At 47.5% G+C, this 12,648-nt stretch overlaps 1 protein-coding gene across 2 annotated transcripts in view; it reads right to left on the bottom strand.

Annotated features, from left to right (window-relative positions):
• Positions 1–11,643: 11,643 nt before the first annotated feature.
• Positions 11,644–12,648, bottom strand: part of DNMT1 (DNA methyltransferase 1) — a 54,413-nt gene continuing 53,408 nt past the window's right edge. For both annotated transcript variants that reach the window (XM_003938944.4, XM_074384648.1), the window contains 2 exons: positions 12,481–12,571; positions 11,644–11,996 (listed from right to left, as the gene is read on the bottom strand). In XM_003938944.4, coding sequence (XP_003938993.3) covers positions 11,965–11,996; positions 12,481–12,571 — 123 coding nt within the window. In that variant the 3' untranslated portion in view covers positions 11,644–11,964. The remainder of the gene's footprint in view (positions 11,997–12,480; positions 12,572–12,648) is intronic.

Below are 12,648 nucleotides of genomic sequence, written 5' to 3'. Positions count from 1 at the left end.
CACTGCACTCCAGCCTGGGCAACAGAAAGAGACCCTGTCTCAAAAAAACAACAAAAAAACAAACAAACAAACAAACAAAAAAAACACCAGAAACACACATAAAACAAACAAAAACTTGTTAGGGAGAATGGCTTGAGAAAAAATAAGACGGGAAAAAAATTATGCTTTTTATCCTCTGGGGTGTGAGTGAGAAGGTCACTCAAGTGTTTCAAATATCACCAGCGTTTCTTGTGAAAAAAATTATGCTAGAAGCCTGTAGAGAGCTGAGTGGAAGGGAAAACAGTAGGTGGAGAGCAGGAAAGAGAGGCCTCTGCAGCCTTTCAAGAGGGTGACCTGGCTATATCAGTGAAAATAGGAAGCTGGTCCGAAGGGCTGATAAACATCTGTACAAGTTTAGTCAAACGTACTCTGAGCAACACAAAATCCAAACAACCTAGCAGACTGAGCAAAGCTTTAAAAATTCGGTATCACCCAGTGGTAATAAAGATGTTATAGGGAAACAGGACAGGCACGGTGGCTCACACCTGTAATCTCAGCACTTCAGAAGGCCGAGGCTGCTGAATCACCTGAGGTCAGGAGTTGAAGACCAGCTTGGATAACATGGTGAAAACCCATCACTACTAAAAATACAAAAATGAGCTGGGCATGGTTGGGCTTGGTGGCTCACGCCTGTAATCCCAGCACTTTGGGAGGCTGAGGCAGGTGGATCAAGGGGTCAGATCGAGACTATCCTGGCTAACATGGTGAAACCCCGTCTCTACTAAAAATACAAAAAATTAGCCAGGTGTGGTGGCACACACCTCTAGTCCCATCTACTCAGGAGGCTAAGGCAGGAGAATCACTTGAACCCTGGAGGCAGAGGTTGCAGTTAAGTTGAGATTGTGCCACTGCACTCCAGACTAGCAGACAGAGTCTGTCTCAAAAAAAAAAACCAAAAAAAAAAAACCAGGATTACTTGAACCTTGGAGGTGGAGTTTGCAGTGAGGTGAGATTGCACCACTGCACTCCAGCCTGAGCAACAAGAGCAAAACTCCATCTCAAAAAGAAATACATATGTAAGACGTTACAGGGAAACAGATGCTCACACACAATGTTAGTGCATGAGTTCATGCAAGCTTTTTGGATGGAATCTTGACATCTAATACAACTTTTTACTTTTTCTTTTTTTGAGACAGGTCTGGCTCTGTTGCACAAGCTGGAGTGCAATGGTGCAATCATAGCTCACTGTACCCACCATCTCTTGGGTTCAAACAATCCTCCTACAGGAGCCTTCCACATAGCTGGGACTACAGGCATGTGCCACCATGCCTGGCTACTTTTTATGTTTCTTTTGTTTCACTTTTGTTACCCAGGCTGGAGCGCAATGGCACGGTCTCGGCTCACCGCAACCTCCACCTCCTGGGTTCAGGCGATTCTCCTGCCTCAGCCTCCTGAGTAGCTGGGATTACAGGCACACGCCACCATGCCCAGCTAGTTTTATGTATTCTTAGTAGAGACGGGGTTTCACCATGTTGACCAGGATGGTCTCAATCTCTTGACCTCGTGATCCACCCGCCTCAGCTTCCCAAAGTGCTGGGATTACAGGCTTGAGCCACCGTGCCCGGCCCTACTTTTTATATTTCTTGTAGAGATCGGGTCTCGCCATGTTGCCCAGGCTGCTCTCAAACTCCTGGGTTCAAGCAATCCTCCCACCTTGGCCTCCCCAAGTGCTGGGATTACAGGCACATGGTACCTTGCCTGGCCTGCATCTACTAAAACTTAAAATGCTCACATGGGATGGGCACAGTGGCTCATGCCTGTAATCCCAGCACTTTGGGAGGCCAAGGCAAGTGGATCGTAAGGTCAAGAGATCGAGACCATCCTGGCCAACATGGTGAAACCCCATCTCTACTAAAAATATAAAAATTAGCTGCGTGTAGTGGTGGGTGCTTGTAGTCCCAGCTACTCGGGAGGCTGAGGCAGGAGAATCGCCTGAACCCAGGCCCAGGAGGCAGAGTTGGTAGTAAGTTGAGATTGCGCCACTGCACTCCAGTCTGGCAACAGACCAAGACTCCATCTCAAAAAAAAATTTTAAGTACGTATGAATTGCTGGGTGCGGTGGCTCACGCCTGTACTTCCAGCACTTTGGGAGGCTGAGGTGGGCGGATCACCTGAGGTCAGGAGTTTGACACCAGCCTGACCAATATGGTGAAACCCCATCTTTAAAAATAAATGAATAAATAAAATTAAATTTTAAAAAAAGTATGAATTTTCCTTTGAACCAGCTAATAATTCCCGCTGTGAATAAACTTGAAAATATATGCAAAGACGTGAGAGTAAAATGTCCGTGCAGTATTGTTTATGATACAAAAACTGGAAACACTTGTCCACCCATCCACAGGAATAGAGGCAGTTATGCTATGCCACAATCTATAAATTGCTATTTGATCTTTAAGGAGGTAGATCCATTTGTGCTCATGTAAAAAACAACCGTCAAGATAAAAAGAGGAAGCAAAGGCTGGGTGCAGTGGCTCACATCTATAATCCCAGTACTTTGGGATGCTGAGGTGGGTGGATCACGAGGTCAGGAGTTCAAGACCAGCCCCTGCCCAACATGGTGAGACCCTGTCTCTATTAAAAATACAAAAAAAAATTAGTCACCCATGCTGGCAGGCACCTGTAATCCCAGCTACTCAGGAGGCTAAGGCAGGACAATCTCTTGAACCCAGGAGGCAGAGGTTGCAGTGAGACGAAATCGTGCCACTGCACTCCAGCCTGGGAGACAGAGAGATTCCATCTCCAAAAAAAAAAAAAAAAAAAAAAAAAGAGGAAGTGATATATAAAATGGCACATATTATAGGAACAAATTTGTGTACATCTGTAATAGCACATAGATATGCAGATACATACAAATACGCAAATCATTTCCTGGAAAGAAAGAATAAGAACTTGTTGATGAGGAATGCTTTGGAAAGAAGGCACCAAGAAAGGAAAGATTATTTTTGGACATGAATATATAATATGGATTTATGTAATATATGTGAGATGTAACATCTATTTCTTGGCCAGGCACTGTCACTCATGCCTATAATCCCAGCACTTGTGGGAGTTCAAGACCAGACTGGGCAATGTCATGAGACTCCATCACTACACACAAAACAATAGCTGGGTATGGTATTGCATGCCTGTAGTCCCAGCTACCTGGGACACTAAGGTGGGAGGACTGCCTGAGCCAAGGAGGTTGAGGCTGCAGTGAGCTCTGATTGTGCCATTACACTCTGGGTTTGGTGACAGAGCAAAAACTCTGTCTCTAAAAAAGAAGGAGACTGGACACACTGGCTCATGCCTGTAATCCCAGCACTTCAGGAGGCCAAGGTGGGCAGATCACCTCAAGCCAGGAGCTTGAGAACAGCCTGGCAAACATGGTGAAAACCCATTTCTAGTAAAAATACAGAAATTAGCTGAGCATGGTGGCGTGTGCCTGTAATCCCAGCTACTCAGGAAGCTGAGGCAGGAGAATCTCTGGAGCCTGGGAGGTGGAGGCTGCAGTGGGCCAAGTGCTGCAATTACAGGCATGAGCCACCGTGCTTGGCCACATCAAGGTTTGGGCGCAAGAGTACATCTGGTTATAGACTACAGAAGCATAATCCCCTAACCGCATTAGATGTTATTTCATATGTAGGAAAAGGCCTGGACCAGGGTTTTGTTTTGAGACAGAGTCTTGCTCTATCACCCAGGCGGGAGTGTAGTGGCACGATCACAGATCACTGCAGCCTCAACCTTCCCAGGATAAGGTGATCCTCTCATCCAGGTCACCCAAAATTCTGGGATCACAGGCATGAGCCACTGCGCCCAGATTCATTTAAGGAATATAGTGACTCGGGCAAGAGACAGGGGTGCCCTGTGCTCTATCCTGTTTTGTCTTCACAGCCTCTTTCTGGAGAGCTGCAGAGATATGTCCCGGAGTCAGGGGCTTTGTGAAATTATGCTGGAAATCAGAAATGAACAAACCTGGCTTAACAATTGTTACTTTCTCTCACATTGCCATGACAAAATACCACAGACTGAGGGGCTTAAACAGGACAGGGGGATGGAGCAAGACTTTTTTTTTTTGACATGGAGTTTCGCTCTTGTTGCTGAGGCTAGAGGGCAATGGTGCGATGTTGGCTCACCGCAACATCTGCCCCTGGGGTTCAAGCAATTCTCCTGCCTCAGCCTCTCATGTAGCTGGGATTACAGATGCCTGCCACCATGCGGAGCTAATTTTGTATTTTTAGTAGAGACAGGTTTTCACCATGTTGGGCAGGCTGTTGTCGAACTCCTGACCTCAGGTGATCCACCCACCTTGGCCTCCCAACCTGATGGGATTACAGGTGTGAGCCATTGCCCTCAAGCATGGGCAACAAGAGCAAAACTCTGTTTCCAAAAAAGACAGTGGTGGTGGACGCCTGTCCCAGCTACTCGGGAGGCTGAGGCAGGAAAATCACTTGAATTCAGGAGGTGGAGGTTGCAGTGAACCAAGATTGCGCCACTGCACTCCAGCCTGGACAACAGAGACTCCGTCTCAAAAATAAATAAATAATAAAGAAAGAAAAAGAAAAAGAAAAAGAAAAAGCCGGTTGCAGTGGCTCACGCCTGTAATCCCAGCACTTTGGAAGGCTGAGGTGGGCGGATCACCTGAGGTCAGGAGTTTGAGACCAGCATGACCAATACGGAGAAACCCGTCTCTGCTAAAAATACACAATTAGCTGGGTGTGGGGGCACATGCCTGTAATCCCAGCTACTCGGGAGGATGAGGCAGGACAGTCGCTTGAACCTGGGAAGCAGAGGTTGTGGTGAGCAGAGATGACGCCATTGCACTCCAGCCTGGGCAACAAGAGCAAAACTCCATCTCAAAAAAATAAAAATAAAAAGGAAAAAAGAATAAAGACAAATAAAAAGGAAATACTAAATTGATGAACATGCAGATGTGGTAACAGTCAAGAAACAGGGGCAGAAAGGAGACACGTCTTTACTGTGGTTTTCTAGACAAGAAGGAAGTATCTGCACGGCCCACAAACAGGCTTCAGCCTTGCCTTACATGTTTGTTTCATTTAAAAAAACAACCTTCAACTATGAACTATGGTATGGCGTTTCCTCAAAAAATTAAAAACAGAACTACCAAATGACCCAACACTTCTACTTCTGCTTTACACCTACAAGAACTGAACTTACTGGAGACCAGCCGGGGCAACACAGTCTTTACAAAAAGTAGTAATACATCTAAAAAAAAAAAAAAAAAAAGCCAGGCACAGTGGCTCACGCCGGTAGTCACTTTGGGAGGCCGAGGCGGGTGGATCACGAGCTCAAGAGATCAAGCCAATCCTGGTCAACATGGTGAAACCCTGTCTCTACTAAAAATAAAAAAAAATTAGCTGGGCACGGTGGCGCGTGCCTGTAATCCCAGCTACCGGGGAGGCTGAGGCAGGAGAATTGCCTGAACCCAGGAGGCGGAGGTTGTGGTGAGCTGAGATCGCGCCATTGCACTCCAGCCTGGGTAACAAGAGCGAAACTCCGTCTCAAAAAAAAAAAAAAAAAAAAAAAAATTAGCCAGGTGTGGTGGTGCACGCCTGTAGTCCCAGCTACTCAGGAGTACTCAGAAGGCTGAGGCAGGAGAATTGCTTGAACCCAGGAGGCAAAGGTTGCAGTGCGCTGAGATCACGCCATTGCACTCCAGCCTGGGCAACAGAACGAGACTCTGTCTCAAAAAAAAAAAAAAAAAAAAAAAAGAAATCAAGAAAACATCTCATTTATATTAGTAATGAAGGGACTAAATATTTAAAAATTTAGTTATGAAGTCTGCAAGATCGGGATGAAAAGTTGTGACAGACACAAAGGAATTCCTGAATAAACAGGGGACAACCCCTGTTCTCAGAAAGGAAAGCTTGTCATTAGCATGTCAATTCTTCCAGAAGCTTGTAAAGTTAATGCAATCCCAGATACTGGGGAGGCTGAGGCAGGAGAATTGCTTGAACCTGGGAAGCAGAGGTTGCGGTGAGCTGAGATCACACCATTGCACTCCAGCCTAAGCGACAGAGCGAGACTGTCTCCCCTGCTCGATTTTTAGAGGATGTGCCAATTCAAAAGTTTCAACCCAGCCATTCAACTCCTAGAAAAGTAGCCTAGATGTGGATACACATGTGTATACAAATCTATGTCCAGCCACCCCTCAGTGTCCCCAGGGGATTAGTTCCAGGACCCCATGTGGTACCAAAATCAGAATATGTTCAAATCCCTGATATAAAATGGCATAGGATGGGTGCACTGGTTCACACCTGTTGTCCCAGCACTTTGGGAGGCTGAGGCGGGTGGATCATTTGAGGTCAGGAGTTCGAGATCAGTCTTACTAACATGGTGAAATCCCATCTCTACTAAAAATCCAAAAAAATTAGCCAGGCATGGTGGCACATGCCTGTAGTCCCAACTGCTCGGGGGGCTGAGCCAGAATTGCTTGAATCCGGGAGGCAGAGGCTACAGTGAGCCAAGATTGTGCCACTGCACTCCAGCCTGAGTGACAGAGCGAGACTGTCTCAAAAATAAAATAAAATGGCATAGTGTTTTCATATAGGCTACACACAATCTCCTGTGTACATTAGTTTTTGACGTAAGTCTTGCTCTGTCACCCAGGCTAGTGCAATTTTGGCTCACTGCAACCTCCACCTGCTAGGCTCAAGCAATCCTCCCATCTCAGCCTCCCAAGTAGCTGGGACTACAGGTGTGCACCACCATGCTCAGCTAATTTTTGTATTTTTTGTAGATATGGGGTTTCACCGTGTTGCCCAGGCTGGTCCTGAACTCCTGGCCAGAAGCGTTCCTCCCTCCTTGGCTTCTCAAAGTGTTGGGATTACAGGCGTGAGCCACCATGCCCAGCCAGAAAAAAAGTTTAAATAAAGGCATTCTGAGAGATTTATTGTATAACATATTGAGTATAGTTACTATGTTGTATTTCTGCCCAGGCCCAGTGGCTCATGCCTAAACTCCCAGCATTTGGATATGCCAAGGCCGGCAGATCACTTGAGCCCAGGAGTTTGAGAGCAGCCTGGGCAACAAAGCAAGACCTTGTCTCTAGGAAAAATATAATAATCAGCGGCAAGGCGTGGTAGCTCATGTCTGTAATCCCAGCACTTTGGGAGGCTGAGGCAGGCAGATCACTTGAGACCAAGAGTTCGAAACCAGCCTGGCCAACATGGCAAAACCCCATTTCTACTAAAAATACAAACATTAGCTGGGCCAGGCGACAGGCCTGTAATCCCAGCTACTTGGGAGGCTTAGGCATGGGAATAGCTTGAACCTGGGAGGTGGAGGTTCCAGTGAGCCGAGATCACGCCACTGCACTCCAGCCTGGCAGCAGAGTAAGACTGTCTCAAAAATAAAAAAAATTGGCTAGGAGCAGTGGCTCAAGCCTGTAATCCCAGCACTTTGGGAGACCAAGGTGGGCAGATCACGAGGTCAGGAGATCAAGACCATCCCTGCCAACATGGTGAAACCCCTACTAAAAATACAAAAAATAGCTAGGCGTGATGGTGCACACCTGTAATCCCAGCTACTCGGGAGGCTGAGGCAGGAGAATTGCTTGAACCCAGGAGGCAGAGGTTGCAGTGAGCTGACGTTGCATCACTGCACAAGAGTGAGGCTCCATCTCAAAAAAATAAAAGAACAAAACTGATACACATATTAATGGCATGGATGAATCCCTAAGGCATTATGCTGAGAGAAAGACCCCAAACTCAAGAGCCTATGCTGGCCTCAACAGGCAAATGTCAGCTAGGGAGATAAAACTGGATGCGAAGCTGCCCAGTGACAGGGAAGGGGGACATCAAGTGGGAAGAGCCATCAAGTGACCCGAGGTGACAGAGACATTCTCTGTCTTGAGAAGGATGTGGGCTGCAGTGCTGTTTTCACTTCTCAAAATCCAAGCTGAACATTTAGGACCTGCATATTTCATATTCTAACCCAATTTTCAAAATAGACGAGCAAGAGAGATTCCTAGGTAAGACAACCTTCAAAGTGCAAGTCAGTTTGTTTATTTATGTTTTGAGACAGAGTCTTTGCCACCCAGGCTGGAGTGCAGTGTCACGATGGTGGCTCACTGCAGCTTTTACCTCCCAGATTCAAGTGATTCTGTCTCAACTTCCTCAGTAGCTGGGACTACAGGCACATACCACCACGCCTGACTGATTTTTATATTTATACTAGAGACAGGGTTTCACCCTGTTGGCCAAGGTGGTCTTGAACTCCTGACCTCAGGTGATCCACCCACCTAGGCATCCCATAGTGTTGGAATTACAGGCGTGAGCCACTGTACCTGGCGTAAAGCAGTTTATTTTTGAGACAGCGTCTCTCTCTGTTATCAAGGCTGGAGTGCAGTAACACAATATCTGCTCATTGCAACCTCCGCCTCCTGAGTTCAAGCAATTCTCTCACTTCAGCCTTTTGAGTAGCTGGCACTACAGGCACACGCCCCCATGTCCTGATAAGTTTTTGTAAAAGCAGTCTTAATAGACACTACCGATGGGCATGGTGGCTCCCAGCACTTTAGGAGGCCGAGGTGGGTGGATCACCTGAGGTCAAGAGTTTGAGGCCAGCCTGACTAACATGGTGAAACTCCATCTCTACTAAAATACAAAATGCAAAATTAGCTGGGAGTGGTGGCAGGCACCTGTAATCTCAGTTACTCAGGAGGCTGAGGCAGGAGAATCGCTTGAACCCAGGAGGCGGAGGTTGCAGTGAACCAAGATTAAGCCACTGCACTCCAGCCTAGGCAACAAGAGCAAAACTCCATCTCAAAAATAAATAAATAAATAAAGACACCATTGGCTAGGTGTAGTGACTCAAACCTATAATCAAGCACTTTGGGAGGCTAAGTGGGAGGGTCACTTGAAACCAGACTGGGCAATATAGTGAGACTGCATCTCTACAAAAATAAAAATTAGGCTGGGTATGGTGACTCATGCCTGTAATCCCACACTTTGGGAGGCTGAGGTGGCAGGTCACTCAAGGTCAGGAGTTTGAGAAGAGCCTGGGCAACATGGTGAAACCCCATCTCTACCAAAAATACAAAAATTAGCTGGGCACATGCCTGTAATCCTAGCTACTTGGGAGGCTGGTAGAAAGATCCCTTGAACCCAGCAGCTAGAGGCTGCAGTGAGCTGAGATTGCATCATGGCACTCTAGTCTGGGCAACAAGAGTAAAACTCCATCTCAGAATAAACAAACACAGTTGGTACACTCCTATAGTCCCAGTACTTGGAGGCAGGGCATCACTCGAACACAGAACGTGGAGGTTGCCATGAGCCGAGATCAGGCCACTGCACTCCAGCCTGGGTGACAGACCAAGTCCCTGTCTCACAGGAAAAAAAAAAAAAAAAAAAAAGACAATAGGTACACGAGCTCTTATCCTTCTATTTATATATGGCGTGACCTTGTGAGGAGACAAGGACTCAGTTGCCTTAATCAAGGTGCCTGGGAATCCAGAAAAAGAAAACTCATTATACTCATTATATGCTTTAAAATGAATGTTTAGCTTAAAAAAGCAACAAAAAGTGTATTTTAAAAAACATTTCGGCTGGGGGAACTTTACACCATCTGTCAAATTGAGCTGCTGCACTTTGCCGTGTGCGTTTATTATCAGTCTTCAAAAAATAAGCTGAGATTCCCATTTTTAGTCCTTAGAAGTGATTCACATGTTAAAATGAGAAAGTCAGAAATGTGGAAGATACATGTTTAAGATCTATTGATGAGGGGAGGGGAGGCATTTCTAAATAGGCTACAAAGGCCAGGTACGGTGGCTCATACCTGTAATGCCAGCACTTTGGGAGGCTGAGGCAGGAGGATCACTTGAGGTCAGGAGTTTGAGACCAGCCTGGCCAACATGGCAAAACCCTGTCTCTACTAAATAAAAACAAATTAGCTGGGCCTGGTAGTGCATGCCTGTAATCCCCACTGCTCAATCCTCGCTACCTGGGAGACTGAGGCAGGAAAACTGCTTGAACTTGGGAGGTGGAAGTTGCGGTGAGCCAAGATCACGCCACTGCCCTTCAGCCTGTGTCACACGGCAAGACTCCATCGCAAAAATAAATAAGCAGGCTACAAAAACCAAGAGTGACAAATATAAATAAACTAACTTCCTCAAAATGAGAAGTCTCTGTATGGCAGAGCCAGGATGAGCCAGGATGACTGGGCAGGGGTAGTCATCCCAAACGCCCAGGGAGCTCCCAGCAAAGTCATGTGGCCTCCACAGAGAAGGGGTACATCCAGTGGTCATCAGACACATGAAAGTGTTATGTCACTATTAAAAAACACTGGCCTGGCGCAGTGGCTTACACCTGTAATCCCAATGCTTTGGAAGGCTGAGGCAGATGCATCATCTGAGGTCGGGAGTTCAAGACCAGCCTGACCAACACGGAGAAACCGGTCTCTACTAAAAATACAGAATCAGCAGGGTGTAGTGGTGTATGCCTGTAATCCCAGCTACTCAGGAGGCTGAGGCAGGAGAATCGCTTGAACCCAGGATGCGGAGGTTGCGAAGAGCCAAGATTGCGCCACTGCACTCCAGCCTGGGGGACAGACTGAAACTGTGTCTCAAAGAAACAAAAACAAAAACAAAATGCTAACAGAAGGCTGGGTGCAGTGGGTCACATCTGTAATCTCAGCGCTTTGGAAGGCTCAGGTGGGCGGATCATGTCAAGATTTTGAGACCAGCCTGGCAAACATGGCAAAATACCATCTCTACTAAAAATACAAAAATTAGCTGAGTGTGGTGATAGGCACCTGCAATCCCAGCTACGCAGGAGAATTTTTTTTTTTTTTTTTGAGACGGAGTTTCGCTCCTGTTACCCAGGCTGGAGTGCAAAGGCGCGATCTCGGCTCACCGCAACCTCCGCCTCCTGGGTTCAGGCAATTCTCCTGCCTCAGCCTCCTGAGTAGCTGGGATTACAGGCACGCACCACCATGCCCAGCTAACTTTTTGTATTTTTAGTAGAGATGGGGTTTCACCATGTTGACCAGGTTGGTCTCGATCTCTTGACCTCATGATCCGCCCGCATCAGCCTCCCAAAGTGCTGGGATTACAGGCTTGAGCCACCGCGCCCTGCCAGGAGAATTTCTTGAACCTGGGAGGCAGAGGTTGCATTGAACCGAGACTGTCCCAGTGCACTGCAGCCTGAGCAACAGAGCAAGACTCTGTCTAAAAATAAATTAAATATTTGAAAAGAAAAAAAACTAAAGAAGGGGTTCTGCCTGGGGACAGGGCAGCTGGGGCTCCTAGGGCAGCTCCGTGATGACTTCTCTTCTTGCTCCACCAGTTGCTGCAGAGAGCTGTCCTCATGGTCACAGGATGGCTACTCCACTGCCAGGCATCACGACCCACTCCAGACCAAAGGAGGGCCAGCAGCCATGCCCAAGGCTGGCCAAGACCGTTCCCTGAAAAGGCTTTCCTGGAACCTACACTATCAAGTTCCATCTGCTTGTCATGGATCAACTCATGTGACTCTGTTCTGAACAGACACAGAAACACACGGAGTACCTAGCTTCAAACTCTGTGTGGGTCGCCTTCAGCGTGGAGGAGTTTGATCCTGTCCAGCCTCAGCCAGAAGCCCCATGCAAATCACGAGTCCCCACCCAGGGTGGTTTATAGGAGAGATTTATTTGAAGAAATATTACAACATATAAAAACTACATAAAGTCTTAATTTCCACTCATACAGTGGTAGATTTGATATAATGCATAATAAAAAACTTTTAAAATCCAGAATGCACAAAGTACTGCACAATTTGATCACTAAATCATTAGTTGATAAGCAAACCTCACACGACAGCTTCATGTCAGCCAGGGCCACAAACACCATGTACCACACATGTGAACGGACAGACTGACATGTTAAAAACACAACATCAGTGCATGTTGGGGATTCCTGGTGCCAGAAACATGGGTGACGGGAGGGCAGAACTAGTCCTTAGCAGCTTCCTCCTCTATTTTAGCTGAAGGGAAATAAAAGGAGAAGTCACTCTGGGGAACATGTGCAGTGTCACTACTTAACAGGTGAGTGCAACAGACACAGTCCATTGGGAAAGGTTAATGCCCAGGCGCTAATGGCACGGCTGACCCAATCGGTGGCAGAGTGCTAAGGAGTTCATGGGGACTGAGCGTTCCTCAAACCCTGAGGGTCCTGGACCCAGAGGCTCCAGTGAGCAGCTGAGGCAGTTGCCAAACAAGCCAGACCTACTGAGCAGGAGTGAGGGACATGGCCCCAGGGCCTGTTCAGCAGCCAGCCCGACTACACACCTACTGCATGCAGCACGCCTGCTCTAAGCACTTGACACAGGCAACTCACTCAGTCCTCACATCAGCCGCTTAGAAAGATGGGGCCACCCCAGAGCCCAGAGCAGTGGCTGGCACCTGCCCCTGCATGTACCACCAGAGGGCAGTCAGGCCCCACAGGAAGCCCAGCCTACCCCACCATACCTGAGGCACTCTCTCGGGCTTTGGCCAACACACAGAGCTTGATCTCCAAGCCGATGGCTTTGGCCAGGGGCGGCGGCACAGCATTGCCCACCTGCGGGAGGGGAGAAGGGCAACGCCTGATGTGGACAGCCAGGCCAGGGGGGCAGGTGTGCTGCCAGCCCCTGCTCA

The sequence above is a fragment of the Saimiri boliviensis genome, chromosome 14, assembly GCF_048565385.1.
Source record: "Saimiri boliviensis isolate mSaiBol1 chromosome 14, mSaiBol1.pri, whole genome shotgun sequence".
NCBI classification, from domain to species: Eukaryota; Metazoa; Chordata; class Mammalia; order Primates; family Cebidae; genus Saimiri; species Saimiri boliviensis.
Note: the sequence above shows the minus strand (reverse complement) of the source record. Positions and strands in the feature narration are given on the sequence as shown.